The sequence below is a fragment of the Cydia strobilella genome, chromosome 24 (genome assembly GCF_947568885.1).
Source record: "Cydia strobilella chromosome 24, ilCydStro3.1, whole genome shotgun sequence".
In the NCBI taxonomy this organism is placed as follows: domain Eukaryota; kingdom Metazoa; phylum Arthropoda; class Insecta; order Lepidoptera; family Tortricidae; genus Cydia; species Cydia strobilella.
The window spans coordinates 260,311-279,372 of NC_086064.1; the positions used below are offsets into that span (position 1 = coordinate 260,311).

Sequence of the window (19,062 nt, forward strand, 5' to 3'; positions counted from 1 at the left end):
TTTTCCTCATTTCCAGTCACCACGTTTAGATGGATCACTTGTATTGTGTGTGTTTCCTTTTTTTCATATATGTAATCTGTTGAGTGTTGTGGCGTTAAATAAATGTATTTTCTTTCTTTCTATTGCTTTATTTGGATAGCTATCAAGTACAAAATATTAATAACGGGTCACTCACGTATTTTAAGTCGAAAAACGCTCGACATATTTCACTCCGTACTGAGGAGGTCATCAGGAGCTTGCGATGACGGTTGGTGTCTGTCTCACGGAAGTTTTGTTAGGTTTTTTTTTACAAGGGGACAATTGTTGTTTAACCGTTGGTGCTATATTGATACCCACGCAAGCGAAAAATACCAAAAACTGAATCTTGAGCGTTGCGAGGGTTTCATGGCACGTGGGTTAAACAAATTTTGCTACCGAGTGAAACACAAAAATTTTCACCACACCAACTAAGTCTGACCAACGCATTGACGTCTGACCAACATCCATGATGATCATGGAGATATTGATGCCAGCATAGGTAATATATTTCATCTCTTTTAATATATAGCGAAGTACCTAATTAAGTTAGGTAAAGTAGGTCAATCGCTACAGTTTACGATTGCCGCAGCCATCGGTTACGTAAGGCGTAAGGCGCCCCGCTGACTGGGGCAGAAAACAGCGAACCTGCCCTTATTCGGGCCGATTTTTAGGGTTCCGTACCCCAAGGGTAAAAACGGGACCCTATTACTAAGACTCCGCTGTCTGTCTGTCCGTCTGTCACCAGGCTGTATCTCATGAACCGTGATACCTAGACAGTTGAAATTTTCACAGATGATGTATTTCTGTTGCCGCTATTATAATAACAACATTAACAACTACTAAAAACACAATAAAATAATAAATATTTAAGTGGGGCTCCCATGAAATGAAGTGTATGGCGGCGGCTAATAGGTTCGTGCGAATCATGATGAATTAAAAAAAAAATTGTCATACCTAGTCCCAGATTGTATACTGTACCTTGTTTGTATGTATTACTTTCTGTCCTAAATTTCGCAGTGCATTAGTACCTACTGTAATGCTGTGTAATTTTTTTAACCAATAAAGAAATAAAAATAATTTGCAGAAATCGCGAAGCGTCTGGTTGACGTAACTGGTGACCGAAGAGCTGGCGGCTTTCTCGCACAACGTATCAGCATTGCGATACAGCGGGGAAATGCCGCCAGCATCCTTGGTACAATGCCTCAAGGGCCTATTTCAGATTTAAGCTAGTTATTAATTTCGTTTACGTAGTACCACTGTATATATCTTGTATGTAAATAAATTTCGGATAATAATAAAAATGAGGTCAAATAATCTGTCCAACCGATTTAAAAAAGGGGGGGTCAAGGTAATCCTCCGGTCGGATACCCGTATTATATTTTACTACGAGCGCAACACCTCATTGGGTCCCGGGCGCCGCGCGCGCACCCGGGACGCGAGTATTCGCAGACTCCGGGACCCGAGTTATACTCAAGCCTTAGACGGATTAAATCACAGTCTTAAGTACCCATTTAGGTCAGCTGGGTGAAACTGATTTGCCATGAGATGGCTGACCCCCCACATTGATTTCGAAGTTTGTATTACTGTACTGTACGTTTATAAAATGTTAAAAGCGCGATGTAGGCAACTAAAGTTGTTTTGATAATTGGTTAAATTTGGAACTAGAATGCGTTGTGCATTTGCATTGACGGTGGCGCCAGGTTCAATAGAGTACATAATTTTGCATGGGCGGTGAGATTGCAAATTTGTGTCGTTTTCAAGCAAAAGGTATTGTCGCGTGCCATAAGGTCGCTCTGACAGGTTTTTCGTATAAAGATACAAGCAATTTTCATCCTTATGGTAAGCGACAATGTGGTACCTTTTGATTGAAAACGTCATATTTTCCTACCCTTCATTTATTGTGTAAACATTGTATTTGTTTAGGTACCTACTTACACTGCATCTGAGTGTGGGATGGACGTAATAACACGCGATAGCAACATGCTGAAATGAGGCCATTTCGTAGCACTTAATTTAACCTTATTTTATGTTTTCTTTTAAATTATGTAATGTCTTGTCTTACGAATAAAATCTTATTCTATTCTATATATTAAGACTTTTTATTTATTATGTGACATTTCGTTCATATAGTGTTACCAAGGTACAATCAAGTGTAAAAATATGAGTGCACATCACATCATTATTCAAAAATATTGTCCCATAGCTCTTATGTCAGCGAATTAAGAACTATGGGACATATTGTTAAGTACCTAAGTAATATGAACCATATCAAAGATATAACTCCGTATAAGTTGCTCTATGACCATATTCATATTTAATTTTTTACCTTTGACTGTACCAATTCCAATGACAAAAAAAAGATAAGTGGTGAGTTCAATCCTCCTCGGCGCTCAGTATTTAAAAAATACATTTGTACAGAATTTTGGACACTGCTTCAATAAAAGGGTGGCTCAATTTGACTAGTTTTCAGGTAATTGATTTCAATAATATAGGTATAAGCCTATTATCACAGATTATATAAACTTAGTGATTCATAATCTAATGTAAGGTACCCTGCGGACCCATGTAAGGCCCAGTGCCTAACAAAGCCCACTTCTTAATTTTTAGGTCATTTTTACAAAAACGGTTTCAGTTAATAAAACATAGTTTTCTAAGCCAACGCCAGCCAAAGCTACTATGTATTAATTAGTCGATGATTCTACTCGTATAAATTATAGATGCGCCGGATATATTAGTCAGACACAAAACTAATAAATAATAAGGGTTCCTTTTGACTACGGAACCCAAAAAAGGGGGTCAAGGTGATCCAGAGGATAGCGGTGTCATGCTCTTTGGGACCCCGGACCGCGACCCAGGGGACTGAGTATTATGTGTTGCACCATTTGGAATGTGTGAAGCTCAGTCTTGGTTGTCGAGTAAACCCATTCTGCTCAGCTGGATTGCCACTGACTGCCCATGAGATGACTGACCCCCCATTGTAACCAATATTTCATGTTAGTTAAAACATACAGTTTTAAAAACTTCAAAAGCGCGATGTAGAACCGCAAAGTTAGTTTTTGTTAGTGGTCAAATTTGGAACTAGAATGCGATTCACTGATCTACGTAGAGTGTGGCGCCATGTTTTTTTTAATAATGTTGGTAGGGCTTGGCAGTTTGCGAATTTTAAGTCTACCTTCTTTTGTTTAATAAAATTTGTAGAGGTACCTACATACACTGCAGCTAAAATGAATTACAGGGCGGGAAAATAAATATAACAACATTGATTGTGTGTCGATTGGAACTTTATGAATTAAGTCCCAAGGATAAATTTTAATTGTTTTAAGCAATGGCAGATTGCGAGCTGAATTAGTTGATGATTTCATTCTTCTTCTTTAGACAAAAAATGTTCATAATTTTATTATCCCAATAAATGATAAAGTTCTAAAGTAGGTATGGCACAAATAAAAAGTATGTATAGTTTGTCAAAGGACTGTCTCATTTCAAACATAGACAGAGAGAATCATACTTACTATCTTTGTCTCACACTAGCACCTAAAAGAAAAGGATGACTAGTTTTTTTTTGTTCCTATTTACTGACAATTTGGTTTGACCAATTATATCTAATAAGTGCTAATTAGTTGTTTCCAAGCGCAAAAGTTCTTTTTAAAGAACTTAGCAAAAAACTCGTCGACGCAACCGGTGACCAGAGAGCTGGCGGCTTTCTCTCGCAGCGCATAAGTATTGCCATTCAGCGAGGGAATGCTGCCAGCATCTTTGGCACAATGCCCCGGGGGCCTTATTTAGATGTTTTTTAATTAATAGTTTTGTTTTTTTAATTTTTATTATTTATAAGTTGTTATTCTTAGTTAGTTTCAGTTTTACTTTTAATTGAAAAAGTGCTAATAAAAAAAAAATAGTTTTCAAAAATAGGGGGTCAAGGTAATCCTGAATAGGGTTTAGAACTCTGTGAGGCCCGGAAACAGCGCGCGTGCCCCGGACTCTGAGTATTTAAGTTGACTAATATGCGCTGGAATGTGGACGGTTAAAGCGTTTGAGAAGACCCATTTTGAACAGCTGGGTGGCCACTGCTAAACCACGAGTTCATTGACCCCCTGATATAAGTAATGCTTTTGTTAATTATAGTGTGCAATTTTTTAAAAACTTCAATAGCGCGATGTACGATTACAAAGATATTGGTAAGCGGTCAAAACTAGTACTAAAATGTGTTCTATTGATATTTGTGGACAGTGGCGCCACGGATACTAGCTTGGCGTTTCTTATATTTTTTGTAGATTGCATTTTTAGTTCTACCTGTATTTTGTGCGGCAAAATGTAATAGGGTTAGGTACCCACATCACATCACATTACTACATATTTTATTCGGGAATATGTCGGGACGAAAATTGCGTTTAGGCACCCTACCAGACTAAAAAGAATTGATAGAGTAGACCAAGATAAGTCTGCAACGATTTTGATAGCACACGCAGTGCAACTGTTATTTTAAACCCTTCTATCTTCTATGAAATTAAATAACACTTGCACCGTGTGTGCTATTATCAAAATCTTTGCAGACTTATCTTGGTCTAAGTCTAACTTTAGGGTAGGTATTTAACAAACCACAATTAGGTATTTTATTGGGCAAGAAAATTCTACAAGTTAATTAAATTTAATTGTGCCAAAACTTACAGAAGTTTACTACTATATATTACGTGATATTACTTACTCAACGTAACAACGAAGCTGCTACAATCGTATAGGAATATGTCGGGATGATTTGATTAATCAATAGTAATTTAGTTTTAAAATATTTGCTATCTGATAAATGTTTCAAGTAAGTGAAAATGTAAAAACATATTGTTTACATTTATAACTACCTAAAGATAGACTTGAATTTAATTTTTCTAATATTCAATAGAATAGGAAATGCTAGATTATCTGGCTAAAACCGAGTCACTTGTGCTTACCAATGCTAACTGCGAACAAAACTCATTAAAGTCTCACTTATCCCAGTTTGAGTCAGTTCACTGCAGTTGTATCGGAGCAGAGTACTTTACCCAAGTATTGTGACGTCACATCACACGGCGGCCATTCACTCGGCGTGACGTCACGATGACGTCATCTCCGCTCAATGGACAGGATCCTCCATCTCGCCCCGTGTTACATAAGTGATCTATGAAACTTATGTAATTTGCTAGAAAAAAATATTGTCTGGCTAGCCAACCAAAATCGTTGCACATTATATATTTTTTTCTGTTGACATTGACGTGAAGCTGGCAGGAATGTCTAAAGACGATTGCCATAATTAAAAAAAAAAAAAAAAAAAGTAGCTGAAATTTTAATCACTTTGTAGGATGCTAAATTTTCAGCTAATTTTTTATAACATAACAGGCACAGCAAATATGCTATTTACATACAAGAAAAGCAGAAAATTTTAGCTACTTGCTTGGTATTGACAGAGCCAAGTATACATATATGCCCACAGCTTTACCAGTTATTTTTCATAGTTCAAAGATTTTATTGTAATAATTAAATTTTCTGAGGTATCCTTTTTGTAGAAAATGGCACTGGCAGTTATAGTTCTTTTTACTACAAGCCAATATGTCAGATATGACAAAATGGACAAGAAATGAATTGAAATCTAATAAAGTTGAAAAATTAATTGATTTAATAATTAATTATGATGTAGTTAAGCAAGAGGAACTGATATGGAGCGTCTGGATGACCTGAATGTAAGAAGTCATAGGGATAAAAGAAAATCAAAGTTATTTTTAACATATCTATATTATAATCACTCGTAATACGCATGAATTTTTCTCACAAAAAACTCACACCGAGGAAACAAGATTGTTCTTAAAATCGAGATGTTTCGACAATTCAACCTAAAGCTTCGACTGAATGTTACCTACAGATACAGAGTGCTGTCTCGAGCGTTCAGAACGCGACAAGAATAGTTTCGTCCCTAGCCATTCACACTGCAGACACTACGTTACATAACAGTTTGAGAATCACATGATTTAAAACAAATCACAAGTATGTTAGCATTACATAACACACGTTAAAATACACTTCCAAAGTACAAGGACACACTCACTCAGTGTTCATGCCGGAGATACAATGATATATTGCTACAGCACTTCTTTAACTCACAACACAACACTGGAAATAGATCTCTGGCCTTGCCCTCAATGTGTGGAATGAAATGAGGCCGTTACATAATGACACCGGCTCTGAAAGTGATCGCTCTGAACTGAACCAAATTACAGTATAAATTATGTGATTCCAAAGTCTACGACTTGCGCTTACAAAGCAAATATAACTGAGCGAGGTGGAGCAAGCTTATGTAACACTCGACATTTACATAATTTAATAAAACAATACATTTTGGAATCAATGTATAACACTTTATTTAACTAAAAATAAGTTACTAGGTTCGTTTTTCGCTTCTAATAATACATGATTTTCAGGGAGCGGTTTGCGGTGATCGGAATCACAATAGAGATGGTAACAATTCTTACAGTAGATTTACAGGACCTTCTTGATCTCCTCGTATAGGACGAGCACGAACGCGCCGCCGGTACCTCTGAGCACGTTGGAGAACGCGCCCTTGAAGAAGGCGGATGTACCCTCGCTCTTGGCGATGGTGGCCCAGCAGTGCAGCGTGTTCTTGTACAGGATGTCGGCCTTGGCGCGGCCCGACTGCATCATCATGCGCCTACGGACCGTGTCGAAGGGATACGACATGATACCGGCCACGGTGGTGACGACCTGAGCGATGGCCCAGCTGATGACGATGGGGGTGTTCTTGGGGTCGGGCAACATGCCACGGGCGGTGTCGTAGAATCCGAAGTAGGACGCGCGGTAGATGATGATACCCTGCACCGACACGCCGAAGCCTCTGTAGAGACCGACGAGGCCGTCGGACTTGAAGATCTTGGTGAGGCAGTTGCCGAGACCGCTGAACTCGCGCTGGCCCGCGCCCTTGCCGACGTCGGCGGCGAGGCGGGTACGCGCGAAGTCGAGCGGGTACACGAAGCACAGCGAGGTGGCTCCGGCGGCGCCGCCGGACGCCAAGTTACCGGCGAACCAGCGCCAGAACTGGGTCCTCTTGTCTACGCCACCGAGGAACACCTGCTTGTACTTGTCCTTGAAGGCGAAGTTGAGCGCCTGCGTGGGGAAGTACCTGATGACGTTGGCGAGGTTACCGCGCCAGAAGGAGCCGAAGCCCTGCTCCTTGGGAATGCGCACGAAGGCATCGACGATACCCTTGTAGCGCTGGTCCTCGGTGATCTGCTTGCTCACGTGCTGCACTTGTAGAAGCAGCTTGACGCGCTCGATGGGCGCTACGGCGGTCTTGGAGACCGCGGCGGACACGCCTCCGGCGATGAAGTCCTTTGCGAACGCGACCGGATCGGCGAGGTTCGACATTTTGAATGGGGTTCTACACTGGCTGAATGCCTCGCGGGCGTAGAGGTGTAATCTACTTAGGTCACACACGGGATGGTGGAGTCACGAAACACTAACTCCCGATATATGTTATCAGGAGATTTTGAGTAATTTCGTGATCGCGGGAGCACAGGGGTAGGTGTGTGCCTTTTTTGAAATTCGATCGATCACGTTCTCTCGCTGTTCTGCCCGTGGAGCGGCGCAAAAGAAGGAGGAAGGGGGCCAATGTTACCAACCTAGCGACGAAGTACCACGAGGCCGGTGTGGCCGTTACAAAAACTATGAATCTCCCCGTAACAAAATTTGCACTTAATTATTTTTAAGATGTTTTATCCATAAATATTTCAAGTATTACTAATATTCAAATATTTACATGCACCTCATTTTTTTCTCATTAGTAGTCATAAAAATCAGTTACACTAGCTATGATTAATTTTTTATCTTCATTGTTTTTATCATTTTTCTTCGAATTATATTTTTAGTAGTACATATAAAGTAAATCACAAAAAAACATAAATCTTTAAATGAAAAAGTTTAAACAAAATTTTCCTCGAAGTCCAGGTAAACGTAAATATAATGGAAACACTTCCGTGACGAGCACAAAATGCGTTTCGTTATTGCTTGAAAAAATCAATAAGATCGTTATGCAATCATTCCATCGACGCGTTGGCTATAAAGTTGCGTTCAAAATTATTTAAACACAAATAAGTTGGCTTCGTTCTAATTTTTAAATAAATTATCTTTCTACATGGCCAATAATAAAAATATACCTATATTTCGTGCAGTGTTGTAGCCAAGTATTACCCACATTAAATTTCAATAGTAACACAATAGTAACTTGCTAATTTGTTGCTTTCTCATTTGATTTGAATCCATCGCTGCGCTCAGGATTCAATATTTTGGCATCCATTGCAGTCATATCATATCATATCATATCGTTTATTTTCATAATAGGATTTTACAATCTCTTTATGACGTCAAACAATTGTATTTACTTAAAAATTAAATATTAAATAACATTATCTATGTTACACTATGCACATACTTATTAACTCCAAGGGTTAACGTCTTCTAAATAGTCTGATATTTTATGTGGTGTATTACTATTTACCTTTCCGAAAATCTAATCAGATGTAGAATTATTACTTTATTTTATTTATTCTTTCATCTTACAGCCTGGCAAAAAAGAGTAGAAATTAAAAAGTGGCAACACTGTAGTGTCGTCCCGTTTTTCTTAGATTGATTTGAAAGGGACGACACTACACTACAGTGTTGCCACTTTTTAATTTCTACTCCTTTTTGCCAGACTGTATTTCTCTATAGCGCGCTCCAGACTACGCGGCGCGAAGCCGCGAACGCGAGTGTGGAGGCCCCTTAAGATTATTTTTAATGGAATAATATTTCATTGTGGCGCCATCTGTTGTGGAGTAGCGAACAACGCTTGGCCAACGAAAATGACGTCATTTTGACACTGTCAAATTGCGTTATTTAGTTATCTGTGGTTATGATAATTTGCTTGCTTCACTGATTCTAAAATTTCAATTTCTAAAAACAAGTGTTAGTTTCCAATTTTTACGAGTACCTTTCCGTAGTTCGAATTAATTGGATGGATTTTAAGTTTAATAATATGCAGATGGGTCGCATGGGTTCTCCGTCCGTCGGAATTGACGACGACAGCGGCGCGGGACATGGCCTCAGCGATTTTCTTTTGCAGCTCGAGAACTACAATCCTTCTATTCCCGATTCAGTCGTTGCTCATTACCTAAATATGGCTGGTTTCGAGTCTCAAGACCCTAGGTGAGTACATGACCCGACCAATGCATGAACCCAACTAAAATTACCTACCTAATGTTTTATTGACAAAACAAACTGCAAACAGTTATAGATCCCCTGTCTAGTTTTTGTCCTCTCTTATTACACCATTTTTGTCTTATTTGTACTTGTGACTAAAATAGTATTTACTGACACCTTTTAATTTGTTATACTTGTTGTAAATGTTGTAAGTTGTAAATCCTTTCATCTGTGGCAGACCTGAATCGGACATCAGTTTTTGCGGCAATTTTAAATTCAAAATTTGAACTTCAAGGTCACTCATGAAATAGATAGATAGATTGATAGACAGATAGATAAAACGTTTATTTGGATGCTGCAAAACACACAATTTTAGTGTAAAGTATAAGTAGGTACATTGCAGTAAGAACAAAACTTATGTACTAAATTAAATTAACAAAAAAAATTTTACTTAAACACGAAAAATTAGTTGTTAGTGGTTAGCTGCACGCTGTGTGCATTGCAGCAACAACAAAAGGGTTCCGACTCAGCTATACGCTCCACTCTATGGAGCGGAGCACTGATATTCTGCCGGAACCCAGATCACGTTACAGTTAGGTAAATATGACGGTGAGTGGTGTTAGAAAGTTCTGAAATAAAATACATAAATAAAACAGAAAATAAGCATAAACATAGAAATAAAAATAGAAGTGGCCATAAAATAAGAGTGAGAAACTATGAGAATAAAACTATGAAAACGGATTATATCGCGTATATTCAATTTATAATACATCCCCACGTTTCGAACCCTTTACAGCGTTGGTGGTCAACGGGTGACTGAGGAAAAATCACTACAAGGTCACTATTTAAATAGCACATCTTTCACAAGCCACAGATGAAAGGAAATGCTAAATTAAGTACATTTTCAATTAATTGGTTATTGTTATCAATTATTTTAAACAATTTCACGTTTATGCTGGTAGATAAAAAAGAAAGGACAGCTTGTATTATTATTATTCATTTATTTCATAAGACATGGTACATAGGTGTTACATTGAAATAGTACTGCCAAACTGTGAAACAGGTTGATGGCAGTTAGCTTAGCTCTTGTGTCAAACTCACGTGGTCCCTGAGAGGGCGACCGTACTGGATACGGTCCATAGGAAAATGAGGCCACCGAGGGCCTCCGGAGGCGACGGTCCGCAAACACGGACTGGTGCTGGTGGTGCTGTAGAAGTAAAGTTCGAGCGTTCCTACAGCCCACCGCTACAGCACAATGGCGGCAGACGGGGGGGTTGTTTAGTGGGTAAACTTGGGGTCCCATTAGCCCAAAACAAGGAGCTCTTGTGCCAAGTAAATATAGTGTGAACTCTATATCATCATATCAGCCCTTTATCGCCCACTGCTGAGCATAGGCCTATATTCCAGCGACTCTATAGCGACACTCAAGGGACCGGACGTTTTTTGACGCTATAGAGAGTTTTCGTTATATAGAAAGAAATGGCTCAGGAAAGAAAGGATTGGCAATTACTCCACCGACAAGAGCAGATTATATGTTGTATTTTCTATAAAAAGGGACCTTATTGTCGATGGCGCTTACGCCATTATAAACGATGCTCCAATATAAATGCCGCGCGACGCTGTGCGGCGTAAGCGCCATCGACAATAAGGTCCCTTTTTAAAGAGAATGCCCCATATGGAGTTTACACTGTGTAAACATGCTGTATAATTCTAACCTAATAACTAAGCATGCAAAATTATTTTGAACTATTCTACTAGGCCTTCAGGGTCAGCAAAGATAGATATAACTCCGTAATAGATGGATACAGTCTAAGGAAAAAACGTGCCTCGAAAATCACGAAAATATGATTCTCGATCAGATGGCGCCACTAGTTTTGGCCTACTCTCGTATAGAGGGCGTTGACGGTTTCGTTTGTTATTTATAATTTTAACGCATATCCGTTAAAGAACATGGGTCAAAATCATATAATAATAATGAATGCAAGTTAAAAAATCATTGATCCATATTTAAATACATTTTAAAGTATTTTTATAAATCTTCATTTTTAGTTTTAAAGTGTGTCGATAGATGGCAGTGAATTTACAGTGGTTACAAAATTTACTATGACAGTACCGCTCTATCTTATTATATCCTCTTTGGGGTCAGTAACTTTTTTACTTTAGTAAAGTTTAACATGTTCACTGCTCGCCATACTACACATACAGTATTGCTGCCACGCCCAATAGAAATTTAAATGAGCTTTTGATTCCACCGGCAAAGAGGATATAATAGGATAGAGCGGTACTGTTATTGTAAATTTTGTAACCACAGTAAATTCACTGCCATCTATGGACACACTTTAAAACTAAAAATAAAGATTTATAAAATACGATAAAATGTATTTAAATATGGATAAATGTTTTTTTTTATTTGCATTAATTATTTTTATGATTTTGATCCATGTTCTTTCACGGATATGCGTTAAAATTGTTAAATAACAAACGAAACCGTCAACGCCCTCTATAAGGTCAAAGGTAGTGGCGCCATCTGATCGAGAATCAAATTTTCGTGATTTTCGAGGCACGTTTTTTCCTTAGACTGTATACATCTATTACGGAGTTATATCTATCTTTGCCACCGGTGATGCTCATGGCCACATAGAGAAGATTACGTGACCCCACCGGTGATGCTCATGGCAACCAATATGTTGCTAGGCCTATTTGAATATCATTTCTACATACATATTAAATTGTAATGTTTAATCTACCAATATGTTAAATAAAAACAGAAATTCAAGAAATGGCTGACTATGTTCTTTCTTATACTGTTAATATTTTACAGTACATATGGTGCAACTTTCTCGCCCTAGTGCGTAAAGAGCACTTATCGTTCATATGTCGAAAGTTTAAAGGGCCATATGTACTGTAAAACGTTGTACGATACACTTGCGAATAGGTAATTCGCAACTCGTGTCGATTTAAAACACTCCCTGCGGTCATGTTTTAATTTATCGCCACTCGTTTCGAATTTCCTCTTTTCCGCACTTGTATCGTAAATAACTATTCCCTCATTTATCTTTCAGTAATTACGTATTGAATAGTTTTTCACTGAATAGTATAGTATAGGATGGGTTGTTGCAGGCTGGTTCGTCTGATAGCGCTGGCGTCCCAGAAGTTTCTGTCAGACGTGGCCAATGATGCACTACAGCATAGCAAGATGCGCACCTCCAGCCAGGTAATATTCAGGTCTTATCTTTCTTTCGTGGCTGATGGCAAAGAGGATATAAATTTTTTTTATACTATGTCGGTGGCAAAAGCATACGGCCCGCCTGATGTTAAGCAGTCTCCATAGCCTATGTACGCCTGCAACTCCAGAGGAGTTACATGCGCGTTGCCGACCCTAACACTCCTCTCCCTCGAGCTCTGGCAACCTTACTCACCGGCAGGAACACAACACTATTAGTAGGGTCTAGTGTTATTTGGCTGCGGTTTTCTGTAAGGTGGAGGTACCTCCCCAGTTGGGCTCTGCTCTAGATCTGGAATGACATCCGCTGTCCTGTGCCCTACCACACAAAGCGAGATGTCATTCACAGTGCCTCTCTTTTGGACTTAGTTTAATAGGACAGAGCGGTACTGTCATGTCCATGGTCATAGTAAATTTTGTAACCACAGTAAATTCACTGCCATCTATCGACACATTTTAAAACTAAAAATGAAGATTTATAAAATACGATAAAATGTATTTAAATATGGATAAATGATTTTTTTAATTTGCATTAATTATTTTTATATGATTTTGCCCCATGTTATTTCACTGATATGCGTTAAAATTGTTAAATAACAAACGAAACCGTCAACGCCCTCTATAAGAGAGTAGGCCAAAGGTGGTGGCGCCATCTGATCGAGAATCAAATTTTCGTGATTTTCGAGGCACGTTTTTTCCTTAGACTGTATCCATCTATCAACGCCCTCTATACGAGAGTAGGCCAAAGGTGGTGGCGCCATCTGATCGAGAATCAAATTTTCGTGATTTTCGAGGCACGTTTTTTCCTTAGACTGTATCCATCTATTACGGAGTTATATCTATCTTTGCTGATGGGTACGGGATGGGCCTTTTATAATCATATCTTTTATAATTGACTTCCTTTTTAGGGTTCCGTACCCAAAGGGTAAAAACGGGACCCTATTACTAAGACTCAGCTGTCCATCTGTCTGTCACCAGGCTGTATCTCATGAACCGTAATAGCTAGACAGTTGAAATTTTCACAGATGATGTATTTCTGTTGCCGCTATAACAACAAATGCTAAAAAGAGAATATAATAAATATTTAAATGGGGCTCCCATACAACAAACGTGATTTTTATGCCGTTTTTTGCGTAATGGTACGAAACCCTTCGTGCGCGAGTCCGAATCGCACTTGGCCGGTTTTTTTATATTAACGAAGTGGGTTATATAAAAAATATTATATATAAGCTGCTAATATATATTAAACCGGCAGCACTGTCATCATCCATCAAATGAGGGCTACCACGTTTAATTTCGCCGCTAGGGGCGCTAGTGTAGATGGAGGTCTTTCAAAATTTCAAATGCATAGATCTCACCTCACCACCTGCACTCACACTCACACTCACACACACACACACACACACACACACACACACACACACACACACACACACACACACACACACATTTAATGTAGATAAAATTGTATTAGCTTAAGTTCTCTTTCTGCTTTTGTTAAACTAACTACAACTTGTTGCTACGGAGGAGCGGGGCTTCCTGATACAGGTATAATATACTTAAAAGGAAGTCCCAACCTACTACCTTGTAATGTAACATTTTATTAATGAAATAAAATATTTTCATTTCATTTTCATTTTCATTTTTCATTTCATAGAAGTTTGGGGGGTTTCAAACTTTTTTATCGAAAAATTTCACTCGTTATTCATAATTGTGGTAAATCTATGTCCATCTTTGATTAATCATGAAGAATAGAAGAATTTTGAGACCTGTTTTTCTGGACCTACATCTACAGTGGCGCCAACTGGTGAGCACAAAAACGGTAGCCCTCATAAACATGTTATGAAATTGTATGCGCGTGTTCCAGGTCAGCTCCAGCTCGAAGAGCCAGAAGGGCCCGAAGGAGAAGAAATACATTATGACGATGGAGGACCTGGTGCCCGCGCTGCAGGAGTACGGGATCGTGGCGCGCAAGCCCCATTACTACGTCTAGGCTAGTATAATGGGGTTGGCCAGTGGAAGTATTTAGTAGATGGCGCCAGCATAGCTTGCCCTGTCAATCTATTGTCAATCCCTGGAATTGTGTCAAAAAATTTTTTTAATGCCCTGGATGCCAGCCCTTTAAGCCAAATATGCAAACCTTTGACAGTTGCCAACCCCATTGTAGAGTCGACCAAGCTAACTCTGCATGACATTCGCGACGACAAAGTGTGTCATCATGAATGTGAAATTTCTATGAAAATGTGGTGTTTATAATGACACTCCCACACTACACTGTTTAAGTCAGTGCAAATTTGGGACATTTTCTATGAAAAGGAACCTTATTGTCGATGGCGCTTACGCCTCACAGCGTCGCGTCGCGCGGCATTGTATTTATATCGGAGCATCGTTTATAATGGCGTAAGCGCCATCGACAATAAGGGCCCTTTTTATAGAAAATACCACATTTAGCTTATACGGACTCTAGTGATAGTTGTCTCGTTTAATTTTCATGTCAGTTCAGTTCAACAAATGAGTAGAGCTAATTTCAACTCTACTTAGACTTAACTCAATTAAAATCTAAATAAAGTGCGTTGGGGTAAGTTTGAATGGGTTTTTCATGAGGGGTAGGATGAAGTCGCCCGTAATGCTTCGGCATATGGATGATTTTTGTCTTACCTCATGAAAAACCCATTCAATCTTACCCCAACGCACTTTATTTAGATTTTAATTGAGCTAATTTATACTCTACTTAGACTTAACTCAATTAAAATCTAAATAAGGTGCGTTGGGGTAAGTTTGAATGGGTTTTCCATGCGGGGTAGGATGAAGTCGCCCGTAATGCTTCGGCATACGGATGAATAAAGAATAAAGATCATTTATTTTCAGCTAAAGGTTACAGACATTCCAGGGGTCTCCGCACTAGGCAGTTTTCATTTCATTTCATTTATTGATTATAAAGTCATGTACATACATTTTATAGTTTAGGTGTTACATCAATTCTGAAAGTCAGATAAGGCAGGTGATTTTTGTCTTGCCTCATGAAAAACTCATTCAATCTTACCCCAACCACCCCCAACACCTTAATAATATATTAAGAGTATTGTTTGTGAACTTTCATAACAGTTTTTTTTTAACTGCGATGATTCAAAACGTAGGTGTAATAATTTATGGAACTTATTGACCATCCCACTTGTAATTGCTTGTACATTCAAGTGTAAAAATATGGGTGCACACATCAAACTCAAAAATATGTCCCATAGCTCTTATGTCAGCGAATTAAGAACTATGGGACATATTTTTGGGTAATTTGTACACTTTACTGTACCCCTTCTTTGAACAAAAAACATGAAAATTAAACAAGATGTTACAGATGAGGAGTCTTTTCAAAAGAGCTCATTTCTCTATGAACACCATACAAAAATAAGCCCTTTTGAAAAGACACTCCTCAGATAATATAGATTTATAAGTAAATTGAGTAATCATTGTCTAAAACGTGAAACTGTTAAAAGCCCATTATCGATTTTAGTCGCAAAAATGTAAAATTGATATATTTACTCGTTGAAATTGTACAGCTTTTGATACGTAATAGAAATAACAAGTACTGGTTTCTATTAGCACGTCTTCTCATCTTGCCGTTTTACAGATCAATTTTTTGAAAACAGACTCACTAAATTAGTAATGATTTTTTTTCTGATGGACGTTTAGGTAAACGCGCGTAAAGCACTGATTTTGTCGCTCTTATTTGTAAATTTCGTACTTTGGACGGCTAAAAATGGTAATTTTGTATTACACATATCCTGTACACCTTTTACAGACTACATTTTTATTATTATGACTGAAGTAGTGTAAATGAAAAAAAAAAATACGGTGTTCGCTTTAGTTTGTAGGTCTCAAATAGCAATAATATTGTTATAGTTATTATTTATGTGAATGTACTAATTTAACACCAACTAAGAAATAAAACAAGTGATAAACAGTTATCTTTTATTTATTCAGAGATCAACTTCTAAATTACTGCGAGTGCTGCAATAATTACATAACGAACAAAATTCATGTAAGCAGTTTGCAATGTTTTGATTGAATGATCACATATGAGTGCCTTTTCAAGGAGGTAGAGACTGTTGGAAATTGTTACTAATGTTCATTAAGTCACTACTTGCTGGCTTACTTAAATGGCTGTTGACCGCTGTGTGTGAGTTCTATATTAAATAATTTGAAACTAACACCGGGACTTAATCGCGTAAAAACTTACGTTTATTTATGGCCTGACGTTTCGAACGTAACGTCACGTTCAAAACGTCAGGCAATAAAAATAAACATAAGTTATTACGCGATTAAATAATTGGAAATAGAAAATTTCGTTTCTCATCAAAAAACGAGGTTTCCGATATTTTACCATGTGGAAATCTCGCAATTTTTGAAAGTTTCAGACATCATGTGAGAGGGCCTACCGCGAAACACGAAAATCGAAATTTCGTTATCTGCCTCTCTATCACTCTTGCCTTGCTGCTATTGACGCAATAAAGAGGCAGATTACGAAATTTCGGTTATCATGTACCTACTACTCGGTACCTACAAATGTGGTATTTTCTATAAAAAGGGACTTTATTGTCGATAGCGCTTACACCATTATAAACGATGCTCCGATATAAATACAATGCCGCGCGACGCTGTGCGGCGTAAGCGCCATCGGTAATAAGGTCCCTTTTCATAGAAAATGCCCCAAATACACACTACTCTTGAGATTCTTTGGTGTAAACAGCCTTTAGGTGCTCAGTAAGTGGTGTGTCATCAGTCTCCATATAAATGGTCACTTCCAGAGTGCCCGGATCCAGGAGCTTCCAAACCCGCTTCAAGCTCTTAACAGACGGCTGCTTCGCAAACGACATCCGTGAAATACTAGTTGAAATCAAAACAACTTGTTGTTTCTCCGGCTCCACTTGGCCTTCCTCCAGCGATGTTAGTCCAAAGTTGTGGCTGACGATGAAGGCGAGCTGGTGGGAGCCAGGCTTGATGCGGAGGAAGCCGCGTTCCTGGTGCATTGGAGTTTGCTTTTCTGGGTGCCGAGATGTGGAGGTGAAATTCAACATTGGTTGACCTGTGGGACATGATGTAATCAATGGGGTTGGCGTCTGTCAAAGGTTTGCAGATGGCGCCATCATAGCTTGCCCCTTTTTCTATGAGATTTGGCTTAAAGGGCTGGCATCCAGGGCATTAAAAAAATAAAAATTTGACACAATTCTAAGGATTGACAGGGCAAGCTATGCTGGCGCCATCTGCTAATTATTTCGACCAGCCAACCCCATTCACTGTATTTCAAAAACTTTATGATGACCTGATCCTGAGTCAGTCTTTGGACTTCACTTCAAAAATTATTATGGCACAAATAGACTAAGCTATTATTTGCTATCTATTATCAAAAAACCTAGTGATTTTCATAAACTATGCTAATCCTGCAAGAATAAATAGAATTTGTGGATGCAATCCGTAGCCATTTGATTATTGTATACTTTAGTTTGTCTGACCAAGCTAACTGCATTGAATTTGTAATGACAAAGTGTGGAATGTCATCATTATTATTACGCTGCATAATTTTTTAAATATATTCTATGAGAATAATTATGACGTTTATTATATTAATACCTATGCAGGTGAATTCCAAAACTTCGTGGTACTGAAACTCCGGAATGTTCGGGTATTTTCCGCAGCCGCTTTCGGTCTTCCAGCGGCCGGCGAGCCAGCTGATCGGCTTCAAGGCTTCAGGCATTTCTACGGCTGCCATTATCACGTTCTCGCCTTTTGAAAAGGAGAAAGGAGGCTTTTCTTTTCTCGTATAGATACCGGCAGAATCGCAATATTACTACAAGTTGCTAAAAGTTTTCGCAAACGCCGTAAACAAGATGTCAATGTGGTTGACAGCTCACCTTCGAAAAGCGTTCGGATTCCTGTATTTATTTCAGAATTCTTGTACCCGTTTTCCTGAGTCTGAAACCTGCAATCTCTATATTCACTTTTTCTTACAACCATATATACATATTTTTTTTCCCCTCACTAGCTCGGAAAGTTGTCGTTTATCCTTCAATACAAGCGGGGAAAAACGCGTTTTATCCACTAGTGGGGAAAGTAATTTGACCTTGGATGGTGCGTGTTTAAGTAGCTTGACAGATAACAAAACGTAAAACGCTCATGATAATGGTTCGTTCGATATTAATTATCATTAAATAAATGGTTTGAGAATCTAATAAAAAATACCAAATTTAGCTTTATTTAATGATTTTAAGTCATAAACCTTAAAATTCCATAAGAAACGTTTGTTTTTTATAATGATGTTAAATATAATTCTGAACGCACAAGTTGAGTCGATGCAATTTCAAAACGCATCGTTGACATTTCATACATCAGAAATGTCAACATTGTCAACAAATTTTTTACTTAAAACCTTTTCTCACCGCCTCGCGTAAAATACACAACTTCCAGAGTTTTCTGTTATAATATCGTAAAGAAATGAGTGATTCCAGTGATGATCTAACGCCTGTGGATGTTGCACTTTCCTCGCTATAGTGAGGTGAAAAGTTTTGTGTTACACACGGGCGCAAATGTATTTTACTTCTCGTGTGTTGAAACAC

The 19,062-nt window shown here is 38.4% G+C and overlaps 3 protein-coding genes across 3 annotated transcripts; 1 reads left to right on the forward strand and 2 right to left on the reverse strand.

The window, feature by feature from the left end:
- Positions 1 to 5,762: 5,762 nt before the first annotated feature.
- Positions 5,763 to 7,657, reverse strand: LOC134751967 (ADP,ATP carrier protein). Its single transcript, XM_063687483.1, has one exon. It carries the CDS (start codon positions 7,420 to 7,422, stop codon positions 6,520 to 6,522), a length of 903 nt encoding a protein of 300 aa, XP_063543553.1. The 5' UTR covers positions 7,423 to 7,657; the 3' UTR covers positions 5,763 to 6,519.
- A 1,285-nt stretch (positions 7,658 to 8,942) lies between these two features.
- LOC134752100 (transcription initiation factor TFIID subunit 10-like) lies at positions 8,943 to 16,408 on the forward strand. The gene is made up of 3 exons (XM_063687662.1): positions 8,943 to 9,237; positions 12,352 to 12,445; positions 14,322 to 16,408. The coding sequence occupies exons 1-3, from the start codon at positions 9,047 to 9,049 to the stop codon at positions 14,445 to 14,447; spliced, it is 411 nt and encodes a 136-aa protein (XP_063543732.1). The 5' UTR covers positions 8,943 to 9,046; the 3' UTR covers positions 14,448 to 16,408.
- LOC134752099 (peroxynitrite isomerase THAP4-like) lies at positions 16,409 to 18,324 on the reverse strand. Its single transcript, XM_063687661.1, has 2 exons — positions 18,080 to 18,324; positions 16,409 to 17,534 (listed from the first exon to the last, which is right to left on the reverse strand). The coding sequence occupies exons 1-2, from the start codon at positions 18,216 to 18,218 to the stop codon at positions 17,170 to 17,172; spliced, it is 504 nt and encodes a 167-aa protein (XP_063543731.1). The 5' UTR covers positions 18,219 to 18,324; the 3' UTR covers positions 16,409 to 17,169.
- Positions 18,325 to 19,062: the final 738 nt, after the last annotated feature.